The 22,640-nt window shown below is 64.4% G+C and overlaps 2 protein-coding genes across 2 annotated transcripts in view; one reads left to right on the top strand and one right to left on the bottom strand.

Annotated features, from left to right (window-relative positions):
- Positions 1 to 1,704: 1,704 nt before the first annotated feature.
- Positions 1,705 to 22,640, bottom strand: part of LOC128898562 (basic proline-rich protein-like) — a 75,581-nt gene continuing 54,645 nt past the window's right edge. Inside the window, exons 3-5 of the mRNA XM_054173332.1 lie at positions 3,196 to 3,575; positions 2,323 to 3,050; positions 1,705 to 1,818 (exon numbers count right to left, since the gene is read on the bottom strand). Of these exons, the coding sequence (XP_054029307.1) occupies positions 1,705 to 1,818; positions 2,323 to 3,050; positions 3,196 to 3,575 (1,222 nt within the window). The remainder of the gene's footprint in view (positions 1,819 to 2,322; positions 3,051 to 3,195; positions 3,576 to 22,640) is intronic.
- Positions 2,629 to 22,640, top strand: part of DLGAP4 (DLG associated protein 4) — a 182,316-nt gene continuing 162,304 nt past the window's right edge. Inside the window, exon 1 of the mRNA XM_054173383.1 lies at positions 2,629 to 2,646. The gene's annotated coding sequence lies outside the window, so the exon portion shown is untranslated. The remainder of the gene's footprint in view (positions 2,647 to 22,640) is intronic.

Genomic DNA, 22,640 nt, shown 5'->3' with positions numbered 1-22,640 from the left:
TGGTGAGAGCCTGGCACAGGCTGCCCAGGGAGGTGGTGGAAGCCTCCTGCCTGGAGGTGTTTGCAGCCAGGCTGGAGGTGGCTGTGAGCAACCTGCTGTGGTGTGAGGTGTCCCTGCCCATGGCAGGGGGTTGGGGCTGGCTGAGCCTTGGGGTCCCTTCCAGCCCTGCCAGCTCTGTGGTTCTGTGATTCATTGCCCTGCACAGGGAGCCCTGCCCCCCTCAAACTGAGAAGAGGAAACTGCCTGGGGTGGGAAAGGCTTTAGGGGGTGCAGAGAGCCCCGTGGGGCTCACTGTTCCTCCCCACTTGGTCCTTTCTCCTCGGGGCTGGGCTGAATGGTCAGTTGTGTGCTCAGGGCTGTGCAGGCAGCTGCACTCTTGCTGAATCTGCTGCAGGAAGGGGGAAAAAAAAAACCCAATCTGTGTATTTCCATTTTGCTCTTCCCCAGGAAGTCAGCCTCTGCCTTTGCAAAAGCACTGAGGCAAAGTGAGGAGAAAATAGCCATGAGAGCTACTCACAGCATCTTGTCCTCATCGCTCAGGTCTGCCTCTAAAGCCTCTAACAGATGTGCACAGCTGCTGTGGTGTCCCTGTTCAGAGGTGGCCACTGCTTGGCTCTCTGAACATCTCGCTTCCTCGTGGGGCAGCCCTGCTCAGGCCACCCCAGGCTGCAAAGTCCTTGGGTCAGCAGCCACTGGAACCTCTGACACCACTCTTGGATTGCCTGAGACCAGGCTGTGGATTCATGGCAAGCACAAGTCCAGGAGCTCTTGCTCAAAGTCCTGCATGGACCAACCTGCTCAGTGGAATCACAGAGCCACAGAGTGCTCTGGGCTGGAAGGGAGCTCCACAGCTCAGCCAGTCCCAGCCCCTGCCCCCAGCAGGGACATCCTCCCCTGGAGCAGGCTGCCCAGAGCCCTCTCCAGCCTCACCTGGAATAGCTCCAGGCATGGAGCCTCAACCACCTCCCTGGGCAGCCTGCTGCAGTGTTCCAGCAGCCTCCTGGGGCAGAACTTGTTCCTCACATCCAAGCTCAATCTGCTCTGCTCTGCTCTGAAGCCATTGCCCCTGGGCCTGTCCCTGCAGGCCTTTGGGAACAGTTCCTCTGCAGCCTTCCTGTAGCCCCTTTCAGGTACTGGGAGGCTGCTCTGAGGTCTCCCTGGAGCCTTCCCCAGGCTGAACACCCCCAGCTCCCTCAGCCTGTGCTCACAGCAGAGCTGCTCCAACCCCCTGAGCACTTTTGTGGCCTCCTCTGGACCACTTGAAAGCTCCTTGCTTGCCCTGCACCCTCCTGGAAGGGGCTGTTGCCACAGCCAGGCTCCTCAGCTCTTCCCAGCACAGCAGTGTGGGGGTCAGGCAGGCTGGGCAGGGGGAGTGCCTTCCACCCAGTTAGGAGCAAAGCATCTTGAGAAGATCAGAGAAAAGTGTGAGGAGAAAGCACAAAGCCCAGTGCTGGCTGCCAGGCTTGGCAAGGTCATCCCTAGCCCATGGCACAGCGGTGCCCAGGAAGGCACACAGGCAATGGGGTGACCAACAGCCCTGGGCAAGAGAGGAGAAGTGAACAGTTGAGTCTAATTTGTGCAGGGCTGTAAATGAAAATCACTGTGGCAGATGGTCAGTGGATTTATTTTCCAGAGGGTTAAGCAAGACCCAGATTAGGAAGAGCTGAGAAACTTTGCCCAGCACATTGTGCTGGGGCTCGGGACTCATGGACCCCGCTGCCCCTGCAGGGGGTCCTGGCTGTGCCAGGAGGAGCCCCGTCTGTGGATGGCAGAGCTGGGAGGGCTCCGTGGGTAGGTGTGGGGCCAGGTGCACAGCCCCTGCACACCGGGGAAAGGTGTGTGTGTCCCCCCCCTGCCGAGCTGTACGTGTCTTTAAAGCCAAGCTCCTGCCTGGGGGAGCTGCTGACCCCCTGCCTGGTGCCCGCCCTGACCTAAATGAGGAGAGGCTTTGGGTTTCCCAGGGGAGCACAGACACTGCTCCAGCTCTGTGTGGGGCCGTGCCCACCGCCTGCATTCCCCAGGCTTTCGCTTGCCCTTGCCACCCTCCCAGCTGCCCCGGCTTGCCTTGCTGGGGTCTGTGCCGTGCTGGGGGGGGGAGCGGGGGGGGGATGCTGTGCCGGCCCCGCTCCGCTCCCTGCCCTGATTTCCTTGTGGAAATCCCAGAGTCTTCTCCAGATCCAGCTCTGGTTTTGGGGGCAGCCATCTCCCTCACCCTCTCTCCCTCTCTCGCTCTCTCTCTCTTCCTCTTCCCTCCTTCTGCTCTCCTTCCTCCTCCTCTCCCTCCCTCCTCTCCGCACTGTGCTCTCCGGGGGCTCTGGGTACCGCTGCAGCATCACCAGCCAGCTCCAGCCCGGCGGCGGGCAGCGCGGGGCGGAAGGGGAGGGCTGCGGGGGCCAAGCTGAATGAATGGGCATCGCCTCGGTGCTGCTGGAGCCTCCGCATAGGGGCGAGGCGGCCGCACCGCGCCGCGGGCAGGGGGGCAGCGGCGGCCGGCCAGCGGCCGGGGCCGGGCCGGGCCGGGCCGAGCCGAGCCGGGCCCCCCGCCGAGCCCGCCGCCGCCGCCGGGGCGCTGCGAGGAGCGGGCGCTGCCCTGCCGCCGCCGGACCGCTGCGGGCCGGGCACCGCCTCCCGCCGCCGCGGATCGAGGTGAGCGGGCGGGCCGGGGGCGAGGGGTGGCGGCGGGTGGGAGGTCTGCCACGGCCGCTCCCGGGAGCCGCGCTGGGCTCGGCCCGACCGAGCCGGCTGCGGGGCTGGGGACCGCAGCGGCCACCCCGGCGAGGCAGGAGGAGACCGGCGGCGCGGCGTGGAGCCCGGACTGGCTGGACGGTGCGGGGCGCGGGGATGGACGGTGCGGGGCGTGGGGATGGACGGTGCGGGGCGCGGGGATGGACGGTGCTGGAAAGGGGCTCGGTGATGCTGGGAGTGGGCTCGGTGATGCTGGGGCCGTGCTCGGTGATGCTGGGAATGACCCGAACGGTGCTGGGGCCGGGTTCGTTGATGCCGGACGGTGCGGAGCTGGGCTGGATGGTGCAGGGGTGGGCTGGATGGTGCTGGGGCCGGGCAACAAGGGGTTAAGCGGCTGCGGAGCAAGCGGGCAGGGAGAGCGGGTGCGTGTGTGAGGGTGTGTTTGTGTCTGCGTGTGTCCGTGTGTCTGTGCGTGTCTGTGTGTCTGTGCCCGTGGGATCCCGCACCCACCCGGGGGCGTGGCGCACCGCACCCCACGGCGGTGTGCGGGGCCGCGCGGGGCAGGTGGCAGCGAGCCGGGGCACAGCCCATGCCCGCCGCCGGCTGCCCCCCTGCGCTGCGTGCGCGGCTGCAGGGGGCTCTGCGCCTGTGCGGGTGTGCGGGACCCGCTGCGGAGCCGCCTCTGCGCCGTGCCCGCCCGCGGGACCCGCTGCTGCTGCCGCTGCTGCCGCCTGCCCGCCGCAGCGAGCCCGTGGGTGGGTGCGAGCAGCCCCCGCCTGAGCCCGCTGCCGTGCGCGCCCCCGTGCCTGCGCGGGCACTGCCCCGGGTGTGCATCGGTGGGTGCCGTGTGTGCCCGTGGGCGTGCGTGCCGCGCGGGGGTGCCGGGGGGGCTGTGGGGGTGTGCCAGGGAACTCAGGGTGTGAAGGGGCGAGCGGGCACACGTGGGGAGCTGCGGGAGGCTGGGAGCGCCCTCCGTGGGCAGGGGCAGCGCCTGGCCCCGGGCTGGCTCCTGGCACCCCCGAGGCTGCCCGGTCCGTCCCCAGTCTCAGTGAGCGACCGCTGGCACCGCGCGTCCGCCCCGGCCCCCCGCTGTCTTCCTGTCCCTGGGGCAGGACGGGCAGCAGCCTGCCGTGCTGTGCGTGCGGGCAGGCAGTGCCAGCCGGCAGAGCTGCCCTGGCGGGGCCGGGTGGCCAGCCCGAGCTTCGCCCCCCGCTGCCCGCCGGGTTTTGCCCGCCGTGAAGGTGCTCCTGCTTTGCACCGGGTCACACGGTGCCAGGGGGGCGTGGGGAAAGGAGGCAGGTGGCAGGCAGGCAGCGGTACTGGCAGGGCAGTGCCCTCTGTGCCCCTGTGGGTGTGGCCAGGCAGAGCCCCTGAGCTCCCCATCGGCTGCAGCAATGGCCCGGAACAGCCCCAGGCGGTGGCTGGGGGCACACGGGTGCCCCCCACGCGCTGGTCCCCCTCCAGGAGAGAGATGCCAGGGAGCGAACTCCCCCAAGCCTTCGTCGTGACGCAGTTAGGAGGACCCAGTCCACCGCGAGGCCCAGGCAGGAGCAGCATTTGGAGCCTGGTTGCCATCGTTTCAACTGGAGTTTGGCACCGGAGTGCCTCTGAGGGGCTGAGCCTCGGTGCCCTTCCCCACCCCCTGCCACCGCGCTGGGCTCGGGCTGGCGCCCGCGGCGCCCCGAGCAGGGGTGCCCGTGGAGAGGGCAGAGGGTGGCAGCCCCCCACGAACCCTGGGTGGGCATCTTGGAGCACTTCCTGCAAAATGGACTCTCACAAACCCTCCTCCCACTGCTTCTCCTCCGAGGCAGCACGAACCAGAGCCAGCCCAGAGGCTTTGCCACAGGAAGCTGATGGCTGGTTGGAGCCACCAGCGCTCCTGCTCCCCAGCCGTGGGGCTGCTGCTGACGCCAGCAGGAGGATGGGGGCTTTCCCAAAGCCAGGCAGGAAGGTGGGGGCTTCCCCAAAGCCAGGCTCGGCAGCTGGTATGTGCCAGCCCCAGCCTGGGCTCCAGAGCAGCTCAGCTCCTCCGGGTGCACGCCGTGTACCCAGCACAGCCTGAGGCAGGGCTGCGAGCCCTGGGGGGAGAGAGCAGCTCAAGGGAAACTGCTCTGCAGCAGGAGACTTCTGCACCTCCTTACACCCTTGTGCCAGTCAGGTGGCACTGGGCTGGATTTCACCCTCAGAGGATAAATATCTGGCAAGCCAGGAGAAACAACCAACCAACCAAACAGAACCAACAAACAAACCTGAATCAAATCAACACCAGGAGGGACTGGAGCCCTGCTCCCAGACTGGGCTGGTACCTGCATGCCTCCCAGGCAAGCTTCTCTCCTCCTAACCACTGTGCATCTCTGCATGAGAAATGAGACTTCATTTGCAGCCTGGGTGACAGCAGTGCAGCATGGGCAGGAGCCACCACGCTGTGCCCCCTCTCATCTGGCCATGCTCACAGGGCAGGAGCCACCACGTTGGGCCCCCTCTCATCTGGCCATGCTCATGGGGCAGGAGCCACCACGCTGTGCCCCCTCTCATCTGGCCATGCTCATGGGCAGGAGCCACCACGCTGTGCCCCCTCTCATCTGGCCATGCTCACAGGGCAGGAGCCACCACGTTGTGCCCCCTCTCATCTGGCCATGCTCATGGGCAGGAGCACCACACTGTGCCCCCTCTCATCTGGCCATGCTCATGGGGTAGGAGCCACCACGCTGTGCCCCCTCTCATCTGGCCATGCTCACAGGGCAGGAGCCACCACACTGTGCCCCCTCTCATCTGGCCATGCTCATGGGCAGGAGCCACCACGCTGTGCCCCCTCTCATCTGGCCATGCTCACAGGGCAGGAGCCACCACGCTGTGCCCCCTCTCATCTGGCCATGCTCATGGGCAGGAGCCACCACGCTGTGCCCCCTCTCATCTGGCCATGCTCACAGGGCAGGAGCCACCACGCTGTGCCCCCTCTCATCTGGCCATGCTCATGGGGCAGGAGCCACCACACTGTGCCCCCTCTCATCTGGCCATGCTCATGGGCAGGAGCACCACGCTGTGCCCCCTCTCATCTGGCCATGCTCATGGGCAGGAGCCACCACGCTGTGCCCCCTCTCATCTGGCCATGCTCATGGGGCAGGAGCCACCACGCTGTGCCCCCTCTCATGTGGCCACAACCAGGCTTCTGCCGGGCACTGAGCTGCCACTGCCATCACTGGAGATGAACAGCCCCAGATCCAGATGGCAGCCTGCTTCCCTCCATGCCCACTTCATCCCTTCTCCATCCCCAGAGGAGGGAAGCAGCCTGTGAGAACGTGTCCCTGGGAGCAGCCCTGTGCCCACAGCGGCCACCTGCGTCCCTGCCTCTGCTGCCGCCGGCTCAGGCCGAAGCCATCGTCTGGAGCCTGGCAGTGCCAGCCGCGGGCGAGGCTGCCCCTGCGTGCCAGGCGCCCAGCGGCTCCCAGCCGCTTCTGGACAGGGCTCCAGATGCTCCTTTCCAGCTCAGAGCTCCACAGAGCCTTTTCCTTCTCACCACCTTCCAGCCCACATCCATCCCACGGTGGGGATGAAGCTGCAGCTGGCCGAGCACTCTGCCCAGCCCTACCTGCAGCTGGAGGCAGCAGGCAGCCCCTACCTGCAGCCCTGGAGGCAGCAGGCAGCCCCTACCTGCAGCCCTGGAGGCAGCAGGCAGCCCCTAACTGCAGCCCTGGAGGCAGCTCTGCAGCCCCTACCTGCAGCCCTAGAGACAGCTCTGCAGCCCCTACCTGCAGCCCTAGAGACAGCTCTGCAGCCCCTACCTGCAGCCCTAGAGACAGCTCTGCAGCCCCTACCTGCAGCCCTGGAGGCAGCTCTGCAGCCCCTAACTGCAGCTCTGCAGCCCCTAACTGCAGTTCTGCAGCCCTGGGCAGCCTCTTTGGGCTCCTGGAGTGTGGCAGGGTATGTTGAGTCGCCCTGGGTCAGGCCTAGCTATGACCCTGAGGAGGTTGTGACTGGGGAAGGGGTGAAGGGTGGCAGGCAGCTGGCAGGGGTGCCCAGGGGGAGCTGTTTGCAGCTGGCAGTCTGCTGATTGCTCTTCATTTTGGGGGGCAGGGGCCTGCTTGTAGGTTCATGCAGAAGAAATGGAAGTGAAGCCCCAGCTCCTCTGCTTGAGGCTGTGAGGGGAGCCCTCAGCACGAGGCAGCGCTGGAGGTGCTGTGTCTTGCCCAAAGCTCTGTGTGTGGCAGCAAAGCTGGGTTGAAATGGCTCTGCCTGAGGTCTGCACCCACCTCCTGCCCCTGGCACTCAGGCCCTGTGGGGGTGGCATCAGAAAGCTGAAGGAGACTCCTGTGTGTCACCCCTGGGTGCCTGCTTACGTGGCTGCTTCGGGAGCTCAGCTGCCAGTCTCGGGCTGCAAGGAGCGTGCAACTACCAGCAGAGCTTCCAGGGGGCTCCTTGTGAGTCCTCACCTCATGGGCTTGTGTTTGCAAGAGCAAAGGGAGCTCTGAAGACCTCCTTGCTCGCAGAGGCTTTGCCTGGAGGCCATTCCCATGGGGCTGGACCCTAAGGTGCCAGCTCTGGTTTCGTTCAGGCAGGCTCTGGGGGATCTCAGCCTTCCCCAGCTCTGATGGCTGGCTGGGGGCTGTGGCCATGGGCTGGCAGGAGAATTACCTTTGCTGAGAGCTTTCCCTGAATGAAGGCTGGCTCCCTGCAGCTCTCTGCAAAGCTTTCCAGCTGCTGGGAGGAAGAGCTGTAGAGCTCCAGAGCTGATCCTGGGGATGGGAGGAGAGGGGGTGAGGGAAGACAGCCTGAGAGAGTTGGGGTTGTGCAGGCTGCAGAGGAGAAGGCTCCCAGGAGAGCTTCTGGTGGCCTGCCAGGAGCTGCAGGGGGCTGCAAGCAAGCTGGGGAGGGACTTTGGAGGGTGTCAGAGAGGGATAGGGGTCTGGGACACCTCTGAGGGGGGCAGGAATCAGGCCTGGGACAGGGAGGCAGCAATGGGCACTGGCAGCCCAGAAGGCCAAGGGCAGCTGAGCTGCTTCTGGGCTGCCAGTGCCCATTGGCAGAGGTGGAGGGAGAGGATCCTGCCCCTCTGCTCTGGGGTGTGAGGGAGGGACAGGACTGGGGGGGATGGAGCAGCACTAGAAGTGGGGAGCTGGAGCTTGGCTGTGAGGAAGAAGTTGTTGGCCAGGAGGGTGGTGAGAGCCTGGCACAGGCTGCCCAGGGAGGTGGTGGAAGCCTCCTGCCTGGAGGTGTTTGCATCCTGGGGATGGGGGGAGAGGGGGTGAGGGAAGACCTCTACAGCTCCAGAGCTGATCCTGGGGTTGGGGGGGGAAAGGGCTGGTTGTGACAGCAGCCACAAAGCTACACTGCTGGGCTGCAGGATGGGTTAGATGTCCCCTGCATCCCTGGGGAATGTGAACCCTTCTGCACCTCCCCCGGGGGACTCTCCCACAGGAGGACCCTGCTCCCTCAGGCCCCCAGCGGCTACCTTGGGTTTTGGTGTCCCCCTTTGTCCCCTGGGCTGCCCAGAGAGCAATCGGTGAGGGCTGGGAGGAGCTCTCTGCAGGAGGGGCTGAGGAGCTTTGCAGAATGATGCTGCCCCCGAGGAGCGGCAGAGGTCTGGCCTGTGAGCAGGGGGAGTCGGTGGCAGCCTGGGGGGTGCACAGCATGTGTGCAGGCAGGAGCACCAAAACTCAGCACTGGCTGAGCTCTGTGCTCAGCCCCATGGTGAGTGGCATGAGGGTCCAGGGAGGTGCTTGGGGCCCCATCCCTGGAGCTATGCAAGGATGAGGCTGGACAGGGCTCTGGGCAACCTGACCCAGTGGAGGATGTCCCTGCTGGGTGCAGGGGGTTGGACTGGATGAGCTGTGCAGCTCCCTTTTAGCCTGGACCACTCTGTGATTCTCCTTGCACTGAGCATTTAGTACCCCAACCCCTCAGCCATTTGTCTCCAGGTGTCCCCACAGCACAGGGGCCACCCACAGGGTTGGCCTTGCAGGGTGGCAGATGCATGGCAGCGTGGTGGCTCCAGCCAGTCCCCTGGCTGCAGGGCACTGAGCTGGGGGCTGGCCCACTGCCCACCTCTTCCCCTCCAGCTGGCATCCTTCTCAGGTGTGGCAGGGGATTTTCTTCCCCTGCAGTGTCCCTCAGGACCTGAGCAGAGGAGCAGGCACTGGAGATGAGGCACTGGTTGCTCATGTTAGGTGCTCAGGACAGCCCAGCTGGTGGGCAGTGCTTGCAGGGGGCAGCTCCCCTCTGTGCAGCCTGGGCTGGGCACAGCAGGGTGAATGGCCCCAGGGTGTTTTAAAGCATCAGCTTGTGCCCTGAGGAGCCTCTCTTGCTCCCTCCTCTCATGTGCCACCCCTCTGTGCCTGTGAAGGGGACAGAGGTGGGCTCTGTGTGCGTGTGCCAGTCCCCAGCCTCGGGTGCCTTGCAGTTGGCTTTCAAACCATCCTGCGTCTCCTAACGCCTTCCACCAGCCTCCTGCCTCGGTCTGCCCCCAGCTCAGCTCCATCTCCTCTGCTGTCCCCAGGCCTTACACAGCTCTTGCCCCCTTCCCATTGACCACGGCTCTCTCCCAGCCCCTAGGCTCTCCTCTGGGGCTGCCCTGCCTGGACGCTTCCCTCTGTCCTTGTCCCCCGGGGCAGGGCAGGGCCGGGCCGGCTCCGGTGGCTGCGACTGCCCCAGCAGGCAGCGGCGTGGGCAGGGGCCACGTCCCTCTGCTCCAGCAGCAGAGCAGCCCCACCCCCCCCCCCCCCCCGAGGTATTTATAGGCTCAGCAATGTTATAGCCCTGCCAAACTATTACTGAAATAGGCTCCGTGTGTGTCATAGGAGAGAGGATTTAATGGCACAGTTGCTCTGCGCTGGGAAGGAAGCTGACACTCCCTCACCGTTTCCCTCAGCCGCTTAATCCATCTCGTGGCAGCGAGGCACCGGGACATGCCTGCCCTGGCAGCTCAGCCCGGGGCCTCGTGGTGGGCACCTCGAGGTGGGCACCTCAGCCAAGCAGTCATTGCCCCTGGCTGCTGGGCACCTGCTGCCTGGCACCTGCCCCTGGCTGCGCCTGAATGCAGGGCTGCCGGCGCCTCTTGCCAGCTCCCGGCCACGTCCTGGGGAGCACCGAGCCTGGGGGGAGCAGCCCAGGGACCCTCCTCCTGGGGCAGAGCTGCCGAAGCAGCAGCAGGGCTGGGGTGGGAGCTGGGCACAGTTGAAGGCAGGAGGGCTCTGTTTCGGCGATTTTGGGGGCTCTGGCTGATCAGGAAAGGTCACTTTGGCACTTTCTACATAACCTCCTCCCTCCTTGTCCGGCCCAGACCCTGCTGCTGGCCTGGGAGGAGGTCAAAGGCCAGGGAGTCCTTTTAGCAGCACTGGAGGTGTTTAGAGGTGGCTGGGATGTGGTGCTTGGGGCTGTGCTTTAGGGGTGGCTGGGATGTGGTGCTTGGGGCTGGGGTTCAGGGGTGGCTGGGATGTGGTGCTTGGAGCTGGGGTTCAGGGGTGGCTGGGATGTGGTGCTTGGAGCTGGGGTTCAGGGGTGGCTGGGATGTGGTGCTTGGGGCTGGGGTTCAGGGGTGGCTGGGATGTGGTGCTTGGGGCTGGGGTTCAGGGGTGGCTGGGATGTGGTGCTTGGAGCTGGGGTTCAGGGGTGGCTGGGATGTGGTGCTTGGGGCTGGGGTTCAGGGGTGGCTGGGATGTGGTGCTTGGGGCTGTGCTTTAGGGGTGGCTGGGATGTGGTGCTTGGGGCTGGGGTTCAGGGGTGGCTGGGATGTGGTGCTTGGGGCTGTGGTTCAGGGGTGGCTGGGATGTGGTGCTTGAGGCTGTGGTTCAGGGGTGGCTGGGATGTGGTGCTTGGGGCTGGGGTTCAAGGGTGGCTGGGATGTGGTGCTTGGGGCTGTGGTTCAGGGGTGGCTAAGATGTGGTGCTTGGGGCTGTGGTTCAGGGGTGGCTGGGATGTGGTGTTTGGGGCTGGGGTTCAAGGGTGGCTGGGATGTGGTGCTTGGGGCTGTGCTTTAGGGGTGGCTGGGATGTGGTGCTTGGGGCTGTGCTTTAGGGGTGGCTGGGATGTGGTGCTTGGGGCTGGGGTTTAGGGGTGGCTGGGATGTGGTGCTTGGGGCTGTGCTTTAGGAGTGGCTGGGATGTGGTGCTTGGGGCTGTGGTTCAGGGGTGGCTGGGATGTGGTGCTTGGGGCTGTGGTTTAGGGGTGGCTGGGATGTGGTGCTTGGGGCTGGGGTTTAGGGGTGGCTGGGATGTGGTGCTTGGGGCTGTGCTTTAGGGGTGGCTGGGATGTGGTGCTTGGGGCTGTGCTTTAGGAGTGGCTGGGATGTGGTGCTTGGGGCTGGGGTTCAGGGGTGGCTGGGATGTGGTGCTTGGGGCTGGGGTTTAGGGGTGGCTGGGATGTGGTGCTTGGGGCTGTGCTTTAGGAGTGGCTGGGATGTGGTGCTTGGGGCTGTGGTTCAGGGGTGGCTGGGATGTGGTGCTTGGGGCTGGGGTTCAGGGGTGGCTGGGATGTGGTGCTTGGGGCTGGGGTTCAGGGGTGGCTGGGATGTGGTGCTTGGGGCTGGGGTTCAGGGGTGGCTGGGATGTGGTGCTTGGGGCTGGGGTTCAGGGGTGGCTGGGATGTGGTGCTTGGGGCTGTGCTTTAGGGGTGGCTGGGATGTGGTGCTTGGGGCTGTGCTTTAGGAGTGGCTGGGATGTGGTGCTTGGGGCTGTGGTTTAGAGGTGGCTGGGATGTGGTGCTTGGGGCTGTGCTTTAGGGGTGGCTGGGATGTGGTGCTTGGGGCTGTGGTTTAGAGGTGGCTGGGATGTGGTGCTTGGGGCTGGGGTTCAGGGGTGGCTGGGATGTGGTGCTTGGGGCTGTGGTTTAGGAGTGGCTGGGATGTGGTGCTTGGGGCTGTGCTTTAGGGGTGGCTGGGATGTGGTGCTTGGGGCTGTGCTTTAGGGGTGGCTGGGATGTGGTGCTTGGGGCTGTGCTTTAGGGGTGGCTGGGATGTGGTGCTTGGGGCTGGGGTTCAGGGGTGGCTGGGATGTGGTGCTTGGGGCTGTGCTTTAGGGGTGGCTGGGATGTGGTGCTTGGGGCTGTGGTTCAGGGGTGGCTGGGATGTGGTGCTTGGGGCTGTGGTTTAGGGGTGGCTGGGATGTGGTGCTTGGGGCTGTGGTTTAGAGGTGGCTGGGATGTGGTGCTTGGGGCTGGGGTTCAGGGGTGGCTGGGATGTGGTGCTTGGGGCTGGGGTTCAGGGGTGGCTGGGATGTGGTGCTTGGGGCTGGGGTTCAGGGGTGGCTGGGATGTGGTGCTTGGGGCTGGGGTTCAGGGGTGGCTGGGATGTGGTGCTTGGGGCTGTGCTTTAGGGGTGGCTGGGATGTGGTGCTTGGGGCTGTGCTTTAGGGGTGGCTGGGATGTAGTGCTTGGGGCTGTGGTCTAGGGGTGGCTGGGATGTGGTGCTTGGGGCTGTGCTTTAGGGGTGGCTGGGATGTGGTGCTTGGGGCTGGGGTTTAGGGGTGGCTGGGATGTGGTGCTTGGGGCTGGGGTTCAGGGGTGGCTGGGATGTGGTGCTTGGGGCTGTGCTTTAGGGGTGGCTGGGATGTGGTGCTTGGGGCTGTGCTTTAGGGGTGGCTGGGATGTGGTGCTTGGGGCTGTGCTTTAGGGGTGGCTGGGATGTGGTGCTTGGGGCTGGGGTTCAGGGGTGGCTGGGATGTGGTGCTTGGGGCTGGGGTTCAGGGGTGGCTGGGATGTGGTGCTTGGGGCTGGGGTTCAGGGGTGGCTGGGATGTGGTGCTTGGGGCTGTGCTTTAGGGGTGGCTGGGATGTGGTGCTTGGGGCTGTGGTTTAGGGGTGGCTGGGATGTGGTGCTTGGGGCTGTGGTCTAGGAGTGACCCTTGCAGAGCAGCCTCAGTGGTTGGACTTGAGGTGATCCTGAGGCTCTTTTCCTCCCTGAATGGTTCTGTGATCAATGTCTTGGCTGAAGCACAAAGGTCTTCCCAGCCTGCCAGCTGATGAGCACTGGTGACATTCCCTCTCTGCTCTCCTCCTCCTGTGCCTTGGGGGTGGGAAAATGGATGTCATGGCAGGGGTAGGTTTGGGCTGTGCTTTCTGGGCAGCCCTCGGGGCTGGAGGGGCACAGACCCAGGGCAGCAGGGTGGCTGGGGGCCTCTCTCCCAGCTCAGCATGAGGAGGTGTGTGTGCCCTCCACCCTGGCATGTGGGGCAGCAGGGCTGGGCAGCAACAGGGGCACCTCAGCTCCTGATGAGCAATTCAGTCACTTCCTGGGGCTGGCTGGGCACGGGGGTCCTGGGCCCAGCAGGACCTGCCTGTGGGATCTGAGCAGAGGGCATGAGCAGAGGAGAGCTGCCCTCCTGCTGCCTGGCACAGGAGCACTGGAAGGGCACGGGCTCTGAGCCCTGGGGAGCCCAGCCCCATGTGGCATGGGGATGGGAGGCTGCTGCAGAACAGGGCTCCCGAGGTTTGGAAGGAGTTGCTGCTGGGGACCCCAGGAACCGTGTGGGGGCTCTGGAGCTGGAGGAGCAGCTGTGGGGAAGCTGCTGAGCATGCCCCTTACCCCTCTGGGATCTCCCCTCTTCTGCTCGGAGCTGTGAGCTGGGCAGGGAAGCCTTCCCCTCCCCTTTTCCCTAGGCAGCCCCTGGCCCCAGTGGTGCAGGCAGACCCAGTCCCGGGGCTTTGCCCGGCCTCTGCCCCCGGGGCAGCCGGCCAGAGGCTGGTGGGCAGGAGGAGCCCAGCCCCCCTGCAGCCCCCCTGCAGCCCCCAGGCACCGCAGCCAGGCCCTCGCAGGGCCAGCCTGGAGGCTGGGAGCTGCTGTGCTGAGGAGCAAGGTCCTTCCCGCGGAGCCCAGCCCGCCCCCTGCCCTCCGGCACCGCTGCCGGCTCGCCGCCCCCCGGGCGCCGGCAGCTGGCACACCGCTGGCACCTCGCAGGGTGGAGGGGCAGGGCAGGCAGTGCAGATGGAGCAGCTGGCCTTGGAGCAGCTTCTCCTGTGCCGCCAAGGAGCCAGCCCTGCTGCCCGTGGCTCCGCAGGCTTCCCTTCGCCCCCTGCCAGCTGGCTGTGGCCGGGGTGCTGAAGGTGGCTGGGAGGCTCTGCAGGCAGCATCTCTGCCCTGCTCTCCTCCTGCCTGCACCTCTTTGGCTTCCACCACTGCTGGACTTTGGATTGGATCCAGCAAGCCCTTGGCACCCATCCCCTGCGTGCCCCCCTGCTTCATGGGCTCTGAGCACCCTTGGCTCCTGCCCAGCCCTCTTGCTTGGCACCTCCAAAGCAGGAGAGCAACCCCGGCGTCAATGTTTGTTCCACCTCCCCCATCACAGGCAGGGATTGTCTGCCTGCCCTGCCTGCCCCAGGCAGGCTCACCCCCCAGGGGTCCCTCATCCTTTCCACTCCCAGCTGTTTTCTGGACACTCGTTCCTCTCCCTCTGGTGGCTTCCTATCCTGAGATCAACGCTGAGTGATCTCCTCCTCTTCCTTGCTGCACCGTCCCTTAGGACAGACCATTCAGCTTGCTGCTCCTCCTCCTTTTCCACTTCATTAATGAGTCTCTTTGCACTAAGAAGTCGTGAGAGCTGCCAGGGGACCTGGGAGGGCTGTGGAGAGCAGCAGGGAGGCCACCAGCCCAGCTCCTGGGGCTCGGGCTGCTGGGTTTGGGCTGCTGCTGTGGTTGCCTCGGTGCTGGCTGGGCCTCTGGCCTGAGGAGTGTGGGGTCAGGGGCTCCAGTGACGTTCTGCACTTGCTCCCCTGCAGTGGCAGGAGGCAGGGAGGGCAGGTTTAGGCACTGCTTCACTCTGGTTGTGCCCTGTCTCTGCCATGCATGGTGCCCTGCTGCAGGGCTTCTCCTTCAGGGCTCGCACGGCTCGGGGCTAGGCAGCCCCTGGAGTGACCTCTCAGCTCCGTCCACAGGGCCTCTTAAAGCTCCCCCAAAGGCTTGTGCATCCCACAGGATCTTTTCACTGGCCCGAGTGGGCTTCAGGTCCTGTGGGCTGCTCGCTGGCAGGGGGTGCTGGCCCTGGGATGCCTCCAGCCCCTTGCTCAGCAGCTGCTGCTGTGGCTGGCTGGCAGCAGAGGGGTCTGGGCAGCAGCCAGGTGTGGTTCAGAGCCTCACCAGGGCAAAAGCCACTTTCCAAAGGCGTTCTGTGGGCACTGCTTTAATGTCCCAGTGCCTCCACAGCCTCCAAACCCTGACAAACTGAGATGGTTTCTCCTTGGTGGGGAGGGAGGCTGCTGTTGTCATCTCTCTCACACTCCCAGAGGCTTCTGCTTTCTCTGCCTTCCCACTTCCCTTCTCCAAAAGCCTTCAAACCCTTTCTGGAAATGTTATTTTCTCCCAGACTGTTGCCTTCCTGCTTTGCTCTCCCCAGGCAGCCAGCTGGCTGTGCTGGGCTCTGCTCCTGCAGCCACTCCCCTGTGCCATGCTAGTGACATCCCTGCAGCAGCAGCAGCAGCAGCAGTGGGGGAAGGTGCCTGGGTGGCAGCCCTGGGGGTGCTGGGTGGGCCTGGGGGCTAACAGCAAACTTCTGCCTGCTCCCAGCAGGGCTCATCTGATCCCTCACAGCTGCTCTGAGCACCCCTCCTGCAAGGTGGTGCTGTGAGGGCACAGCTGCCTGGCCATGCTCTCCAGGCTGCCAAGGAGGTCCTGGGCAGCAGAGCAGGCTGGAAGATGCCCCCAGGCCCCCCGCAGCCTGCCTGCCCCTGGCAGCTGCCCTGCCCCGTGCCCCTGGGCTGCGGTGGTGAGCAGGAGCCCCGCTGCCCCTGCATGTGCCAGGCTCTGCCACCTGAGTGTCCTGCAGGCACAGAGGGTCCTGGGGACAGGCTGGGGGTGGGCTGGTGCTGCAAACCCCTTTGTTGTCTTGTAGGAAGGGGACTGAGTCACTGCTCTCCCATGCTGTCATAAGCAGATGGATGATTTAATCACCTAGCAACCAAAATAACGTCAGGTGAGGAGCGCTTCCCGAGCTGCTGCCAGCCCACAGCCCCTCTGCCGGGCTGCTGGCAGGGCCCAGCCAGCCCCCAGCCAGCCCCCAGGCCCCAGGCTGGCCTGGGATGAGGCTGGCAGGGAGCCTTCTCCTGCCAGCCCCAGCGCAGCAGCACGTGGGGCTGAGCTGAGCACCACCTCTGCCCACAGCAGCCCAGGGGGCTCCCAGAGCCCTGGCTCAGGGGAGGTACACAGGACAGCTGCAAGGGGAGAAGAGGGATCCCCAAGGCCAGGTCCCAGCAAGGTCAAGAGGTCATCTCCACACACACCCAGGGGAGCCAAGTCTCTAGCACCTTGGGCAGGTGGCTGGCTGGGGCAAGCAGGGGTCCTGTCTGGCAGGAGGAAGGGCTTATGCCCAGCACCTCCAGAGCACAGTGAAGTTCCTGGCAGGTGAGCCCAGAGGGCTTTGGATTGGATGCAGCAACCCCTTGGCACCCATCCCCTGCGTGCCCCACGGCTTCATCAGCTCTGAGCACCCTTGGCTCCTGCCCAGCCCTCTTGCTTGGCACCTTCAAAGCAGGAGAGCAACCCCGGTGCCAATGTTTGTTCCACTTCCCCCATCACAGGCAGGGATTGTCTGCCTGCCCTGCCCTGCCCTGCCCATGCCATAGCCCTGATGCTATCTACCCTGTGCTGCCTGAGGTGGTCATTGCCTCCTGGGGGGCTCCAGCCGCCCTCAAAAGGTTCTTGGCATGGGGCTACCACATCCCTGCAGGATGGGGGCCACTGCAGCCCACCCTGCAGGGGATGAGACCTCCTAGAGCAGGGTCTGAGCTGAGAAGGAAACCAAGTGCTGGGCAGAGGAAGGGTTGCCCCAACAGGGCAGGGAGATGTGAGGTCACTGTCACCCTTGGGCTCTTGATGCCACCCATCTGGACTCCCTTGGCTGCTGCCCTCTCCTTGGCTCCTGGCATGGCTGCACGTGGGAGGTGGTGCAGAGAGGGCACATCTGCCCAGGCCACAAGCTGCAGCACCCTTGGGAGCCTGCACTGCTGGGCTGCCTGGGGCAGGCTTCTCCCCCCAGAGCACCAGGGGGGGCTGAGGTCGCCGGCAGCCCTCGGTGCAGCCGGCGGCAGCCGGGCCAGGGGCTGGAGGCAGGCATGGGGAGAGGCCACTGAGCCATCAGGCGCTCAGCCAGGCCCTTGCAGCCGCCTTGCCCACCCCCAGGAGCCAACAGCCAGCCGGGGTGCAGCTGTGCCAGGCCAGCCTGGCTGGGTGCGGAGCCTCTGCTCCCCTCCTGCAGCCCCAGCAGGCTGAAGGTGCCCGGGCAAGGGGCGGGCTGGGGGCAGCCAGAGCAACATCAGAAGCATCCTTGGTGCCATGACAGGAGAGGGTGAGGTCTGGGAGACCCCAGAGCGCTCAGCACAGCCACAGGCTTTGCTGAATCCTGCCCCATGAAGAGGCAGAAGGAGTGATTGTGATAGCTGAGCCTTCCTCCTGTGAGAGCCCTGTGCTGTGAGGAACTGCAGGCTGCATTGCCTGGGGGGAGGAATCAGCCTCAGCTGGGCAGGCTGGAGAGCAGGGCAGGGAGCAGCCAGGGGAATGCAACAGGGACGAGGGAAGAGTCCTGCCCCTGGGGAAGAGCAACCCCATGGAGCAGGAGAGGCTGGGGGCTGAGCTGCTGGAGAGCAGCCCTGGGGAAGAGGACCTGGGGGTGCAGATGGACAGCAGAGCCAGCAAGGAGCCCTGGTGGGCAACAAGGCCAAGGGCAGCCTGGGCTGCAGCAGGAGGAGTGTGGCCAGCAGGTCAAGGGAGGTTCTGCTGCCCCTCTGCTCTGCCCTGGGGAGGCCACAGCTGCAGCGGGGTCCAGGCTGAAGGATGTGAGGCCGCCGCAGTGCCCGGGCGAGGGACGGGCTGGGGGCAGCGCTGCGGCTGCTGGGGAGCAGGGGAGGGCTGTGGAAATAGGGCAGCCCAGCTGGCAGCTGCTCTTTGTGGGACACAGCTGATATAATTAGCTGGCACAGCCTGTTCTGTGCCAGGCTCAGCAAAGCCTCGGTGCCACCGCGGCCCCCGGGGACCGGCAGCCCTACTTCGGTGGCACCGCTTGGCCCAGCAAGGGGAAGCCACCCGCAGGCACTGGGCCCTGCCTGGCTCCTCCAGGAGGCTCTGTGTTGGTCTCCTTGCTAGATAGAGTCACAGAGCTGGCAGGCTTGGAAGGGACCCCAAGGCTCAGCCAGTTCCAACCCCCTGCCATGGGCAGGGACACCTCACACCACAGCAGGTTGCTCACAGCCACCTCCAGCCTGGCTGCAAACACCTCCAGGCAGGAGGCTTCCACCACCTCCCTGGGCAGCCTGTGCCAGGCTCTCACCACCCTCCTGGGCAGCAACTTCTTCCTCACAGCCAAGCTCCAGCTCCCCACTTCTAGTGCTGCTCCATCCCCCCCAGTCCTGTCCCTCCCTCACACCCCAGAGCAGAGGGGCAGGATCCTCTCCCTCCACCTCTGCCAATGGGCACTGGCAGCCCAGAAGCAGCTCAGCTGCCCTTGGCCTTCTGGGCTGCCAGTGCCCATTGCTGGCTCCCTGTCCCAGGCCTGATTCCTGCCCCCCTCAGAGGTGTCCCAGACCCCTCTCCCTCCCTCACCCCCTCCAAAGTCCCTCCCCAGCTTGCTTGCAGCCCCCTGCAGCTCCTGCAAGGCCACCAGAAGCTCTCCTGGGAGCCTTCTCCTCTCCAGCCTGCACAACCCCAACTCTCTCAGGCTGTCTCCAGAGCAGAGCAGCTCCAGCCCTCTGCTCCTCCTCCTGGCCCTGCTCTGGACACCTTCCAGCATCCCCTTGCTGTGCTAGGATGTCTCTGCCTCCTCTGCTGGGGGCTTTGGTGGCCTGCTGGCCGACCTACAAGAGAGGGGTTGCTGTGGTGGTGCTGGCAGGAGCTGGCTGGGCTCAGCACCCAGCGCTGCACAGCAGTGGGAGGAGGTGCCCAAAGCCAGAGCCTGGCACAGCCAGCTGCAGGGCACCAGGCTGGCCTCCCTGAGCCACAGCCCCATGGCAAAGGAGTGGAGGGGTCCCTCCAAGTCAGGCTCTTAGCCCCACCAGAGGACATCCCAAACTGCAGCAGCACTGTCCCTCAGGACATCCATGGAGGCATCCTGGGGTGGGGGCTGCAGCAGTGCAGAGGCTCCTGGTGGCATCCACCTCCCTCGTCTGCTGCTCCTGTGCCACTCTGGGCAGGGGAGGAGAAAAGCCAGGCCCTGCTCTGGCTCTGCTTGGTTCACTCCTGCTCAGTGTCCCAGCTCCTCTCTAAACACCCTCTGATGCTCTCCTATTGATGGATTAATGACCACAACCTGGGCACTAAGTGGCTGCCTATTGATTTCTGCCCCAGAGTGTTCTGCACAGCCCTGTGCTGATCAGTTGAGCACCCTGGGCTGGTCCTGCCAGAGAAGAGGAGCTGCAGCTCTTTGGGAGCTCCTGCTTTGTGGTCAAAGCCACCAGACCCAACCCTTCTGCCCCTGCCAGCAGCCAGGACAGTGCCTGGCATCTCCACTCCTCCTGCCACTCTGTTCCTCCACAGGGATGGGCTCAGACCAGGCACCCATCACTTCCATCAGGGTCCCTCTGCCAAGCTGCCCTGCAGGCCAGGGTGCTCCATCCCTCTGCCTGTGCTCCATCCCTCTGCCTGTGCTCCATCCCTCTGCCTGTGCTCCATCCCTCTGTCTGTGCTCCATCCCTCTGCCTGTGCTCCATCCCTGTCTGTGCTCCATCCCTCTGTCTGTGCTCCATCCCTCTGCCTGTGCTCCATCCCTCTGTCTCTGCTCCATCCCTCTGTCTCTGCTCCATCCCTCTGCCTGTGCTCCATCCCTCTGCCTATGCTCCATCCCTCTGCCTGTGCTCCATCCCTCTGTCTCTGCTCCATCCCTCTGTCTCTGCTCCATCCCTCTGTCTGTGCTCCATCCCTCTGTCTGTGCTCCCTGCAGCTTGCTCCAGAGCTACAAGGATGCTGAGGGGCCTGGAACACCTCCCTGGTGAGGAAAGGCTGAGAGGATTGGGGCTTTTCAGTCTGGAGAAGAGCAGCCTGAGGGGGAATCTCATCACTGCTGGTCAGTGCTCAAGGGGTGGCTCAGACCAGGCACCCACCACTTCCATCAGGGTCCCTCTGCCAAGCTGCCCTGCAGGCCAGGGTGCTCCATCCCTCTGCCTGTGCTCCATCCCTCTGTCTCTGCTCCATCCCTCTGTCTGTGCTCCATCCCTCTGCCTGTGCTCCCTGCAGCTTGCTCCAGAGCTACAAGGATGCTGAGGGGCCTGGAACACCTCCCTGGTGAGGAAAGGCTGAGAGGATTGGGGCTTTCCAGTCTGGAGAAGAGCAGCCTGAGGGGGAATCTCATCAGTGCTCAAGGGGTGGCTGGCAGGAGGATGGGGCCAGGCTTCGTTCAGTGGTGCCCAGTGACAGCACAAGGGGCAGTGGGCACAGTCTGGAGCATAAGAGCTTCCATCTAGACATGAGGGAAAGCTTCTTGAAGGCTGCTGGAGCCTGGAGCAGGCTGCCCAGAGAGGTTCTGGAGCCCCTGCCTGGCTGTGCTCCTATGTGACCTGCCCTGGGTGACCCTGCTCTGGCAGGGGGGGTTGGACTCAAGTGATCTGAAGAGCTCCCTTCCAGCCCCTACCACCCTGTGGCCCCTCGTGGGAGCTGCCCAGGCTGCTGCTGAACCACCCAAGGCACAGCTCAGAGTAGCTGAATGCCACAGAGGCCTCTTCCTGCTGACCTCCTGCTTTCCACTGCAGCTGGGAGGAGGCTGTGACCTCCCTGGCTCCGAGGGGATGTGTGTGAGCAGCTCAGGGCTTCAGGTGCTGGCCCCAGCAAGCTCCAACCTGAGGACAGATTGATCAGCTCAAGGGCTCAGCCTTGTCACAGTGGCACTGCCAGCTCCTCTGGCCTCACACTGGCACTGCCCTTCATCTGGCCTCACACTGGCACTGCCCCCTCTCTGGCCTCACACTGGCACTGCTCCTCCTCTGGCCTCACAGTGGCACTGCCCCTCCTCTGGCCTCACACTGGCACTGCCCCTCCTCTGGCCTCACACTGGCACTGCCCTTCATCTGGCCTCACACTGGCACTGCCCCCTCTCTGGCCTCACACTGGCACTGCCCCTCCTCTGGCCTCACACTGGCACTGCCAGCTCCTCTGGCCTCACACTGGCACTGCCCCTCCTCTGGCCTCACACTGGCACTGCCCCTCCTCTAGGCTCACACTGGCACTGCCCTTCATCTGGCCTCACACTGGCACTGCCCCTCCTCTAGGCTCACACTGGCACTGCCCTTCATCTGGCCTCACACTGGCACTGCCCCTCCTCTGGCCTCACACTGGCACTGCATCTCCTCTGGCCTCACACTGGCACTGCCCCTCCTCTGGCCTCACACTGGCACTGCCCCTCCTCTGGCCTCACACTGGCACTGCATCTCCTCTGGCCTCACACTGGCACTGCCCCTCCCCTGGCCTCTCAGCCATGGCCCCCAGCTCCCTGCAGCAGGAGCACTTGGGAGCTGCTGCTCTTCACCTCTGCACCCCATGAGTGTGCCCTGGGCAGGGCTTGGACCCCCTCCCACCACAGCACATTTGCCTCAGTTGGTTGTCTGGGCTGGCAGGGAAGCAGTGCCAAGGCCAGCAGCTGGAGCAGGCAGCATGGAGCTGGTGCTCCTGGCAGCTCTGTGCCCCCTCCAAGCCAGGGCTGCCAATAAGCAGCAAGGAGAAAAGAGAGTAGAAAGGCAGCTGCCTGGGCAGGGCAGTGACCCCACAAAGGGCTGTGTGGGGCACATCAGGACCTTTGCCATGAGTAGCCACAGCCTCGTGCAAGAAGTGGCCCTGGCTGAGCCTTGCTGCTGGTCCTGGTCCCTGGCTGAGCCTTGCTGCTGGTCCTGGTCCCTGGCTGAGCCTTGCTACTGGTCCTGGAGAGGAGAAGGCCCCAGGCAGACCTCAGAGCAGCCTGGCAGGACCTGAAGGGGCTACAGGAAGGCTGCAGAGGGACTGTTCCCAAAGGCCTGCAGGGACAGCCCCAGGGGCAATGGCTTCAGAGCAGAGCAGAGCAGATTGAGACTGGATGTGAGGAACAAGTTCTGCCCCAGGAGGCTGCTGGAACACTGCAGCAGGCTGCCCAGGGAGGTGGTTGAGGCTCCATGCCTGGAGCTATTCCAGGGGAGGCTGGAGAGGGCTCTGGGCAGCCTGCTCCAGGGGAGGATGTCCCTGCTGGGGGCAGGGGCTGGGACTGGCTGAGCTGTGCAGCTCCCTTCCAGCCCAGAGCACTCTGTGGCTCTGTGATTCCAGTTTCCTGATCTCATTGTGAGAAACTTTCCTCTGGTGTCCATCTGGGATCTCCCCAGCAGTGTCCTGTGTCCATCCCCTCTCCTCTGTTCCATCTGACTCCTTTGTAGCCACCCTCTAGATGCTGCTGCATGGCAATGAGGTCTCCCCTGAGCCTTCTGCTCTAAGTGCTGAACAAGCCCAACTCACACACAGTGTCACCAAGGTTGGAAGAGACCTCAGAGCTCATCAAGTCCAACCTGGCACCACAGACCTCCTGACTAGACCATGGCACCAAGTGCCACATCCAATCCCCTCTTGAACCCCTCCAGGGATGAGGACTCCACCACCTCCCTGGGCAGCACATCCCAATGCCAAATGACTCTCTCTTTGAAGAACTTTCTCCTCACCTCCAGCCTAAACTTCCCCTGGCACAGCTTGAGACTGTGTCCTCTTGTTCTGGTGCTGGTTGCTTGAGAGAAGAAACCAAGCCCCTCCTGGCTCCAACCTCCCTTCAGGTAGTTGTAGAGAGCAATGAGGTCTCCCCTGAGCCTCCTCTTCTCCTGGCTAAACAAGCCCAGCTCCCTCAGCCTTTCCTCATGTCACAGCTCCCCACACCTTGGATCACCTTTGTGGCCCTTCTCTGGACCCTCTCCAGCCTGTCCACATCTGCTTTGTACAGATGGGGCCAAAACTGCACTGAGTGCTCAGGCTGTGGGCTGACCAGCACTGAGCAGTGTGGGGCAGTGACCTCTGCAGCTCTGCTGTGCTGCCCTTGTTGATGGGACCCA

Source organism: Dryobates pubescens, chromosome 26 (genome assembly GCF_014839835.1).
Source record: "Dryobates pubescens isolate bDryPub1 chromosome 26, bDryPub1.pri, whole genome shotgun sequence".
Classification (NCBI taxonomy): Eukaryota; Metazoa; Chordata; class Aves; order Piciformes; family Picidae; genus Dryobates; species Dryobates pubescens.
Note: the sequence above shows the minus strand (reverse complement) of the source record. Positions and strands in the feature narration are given on the sequence as shown.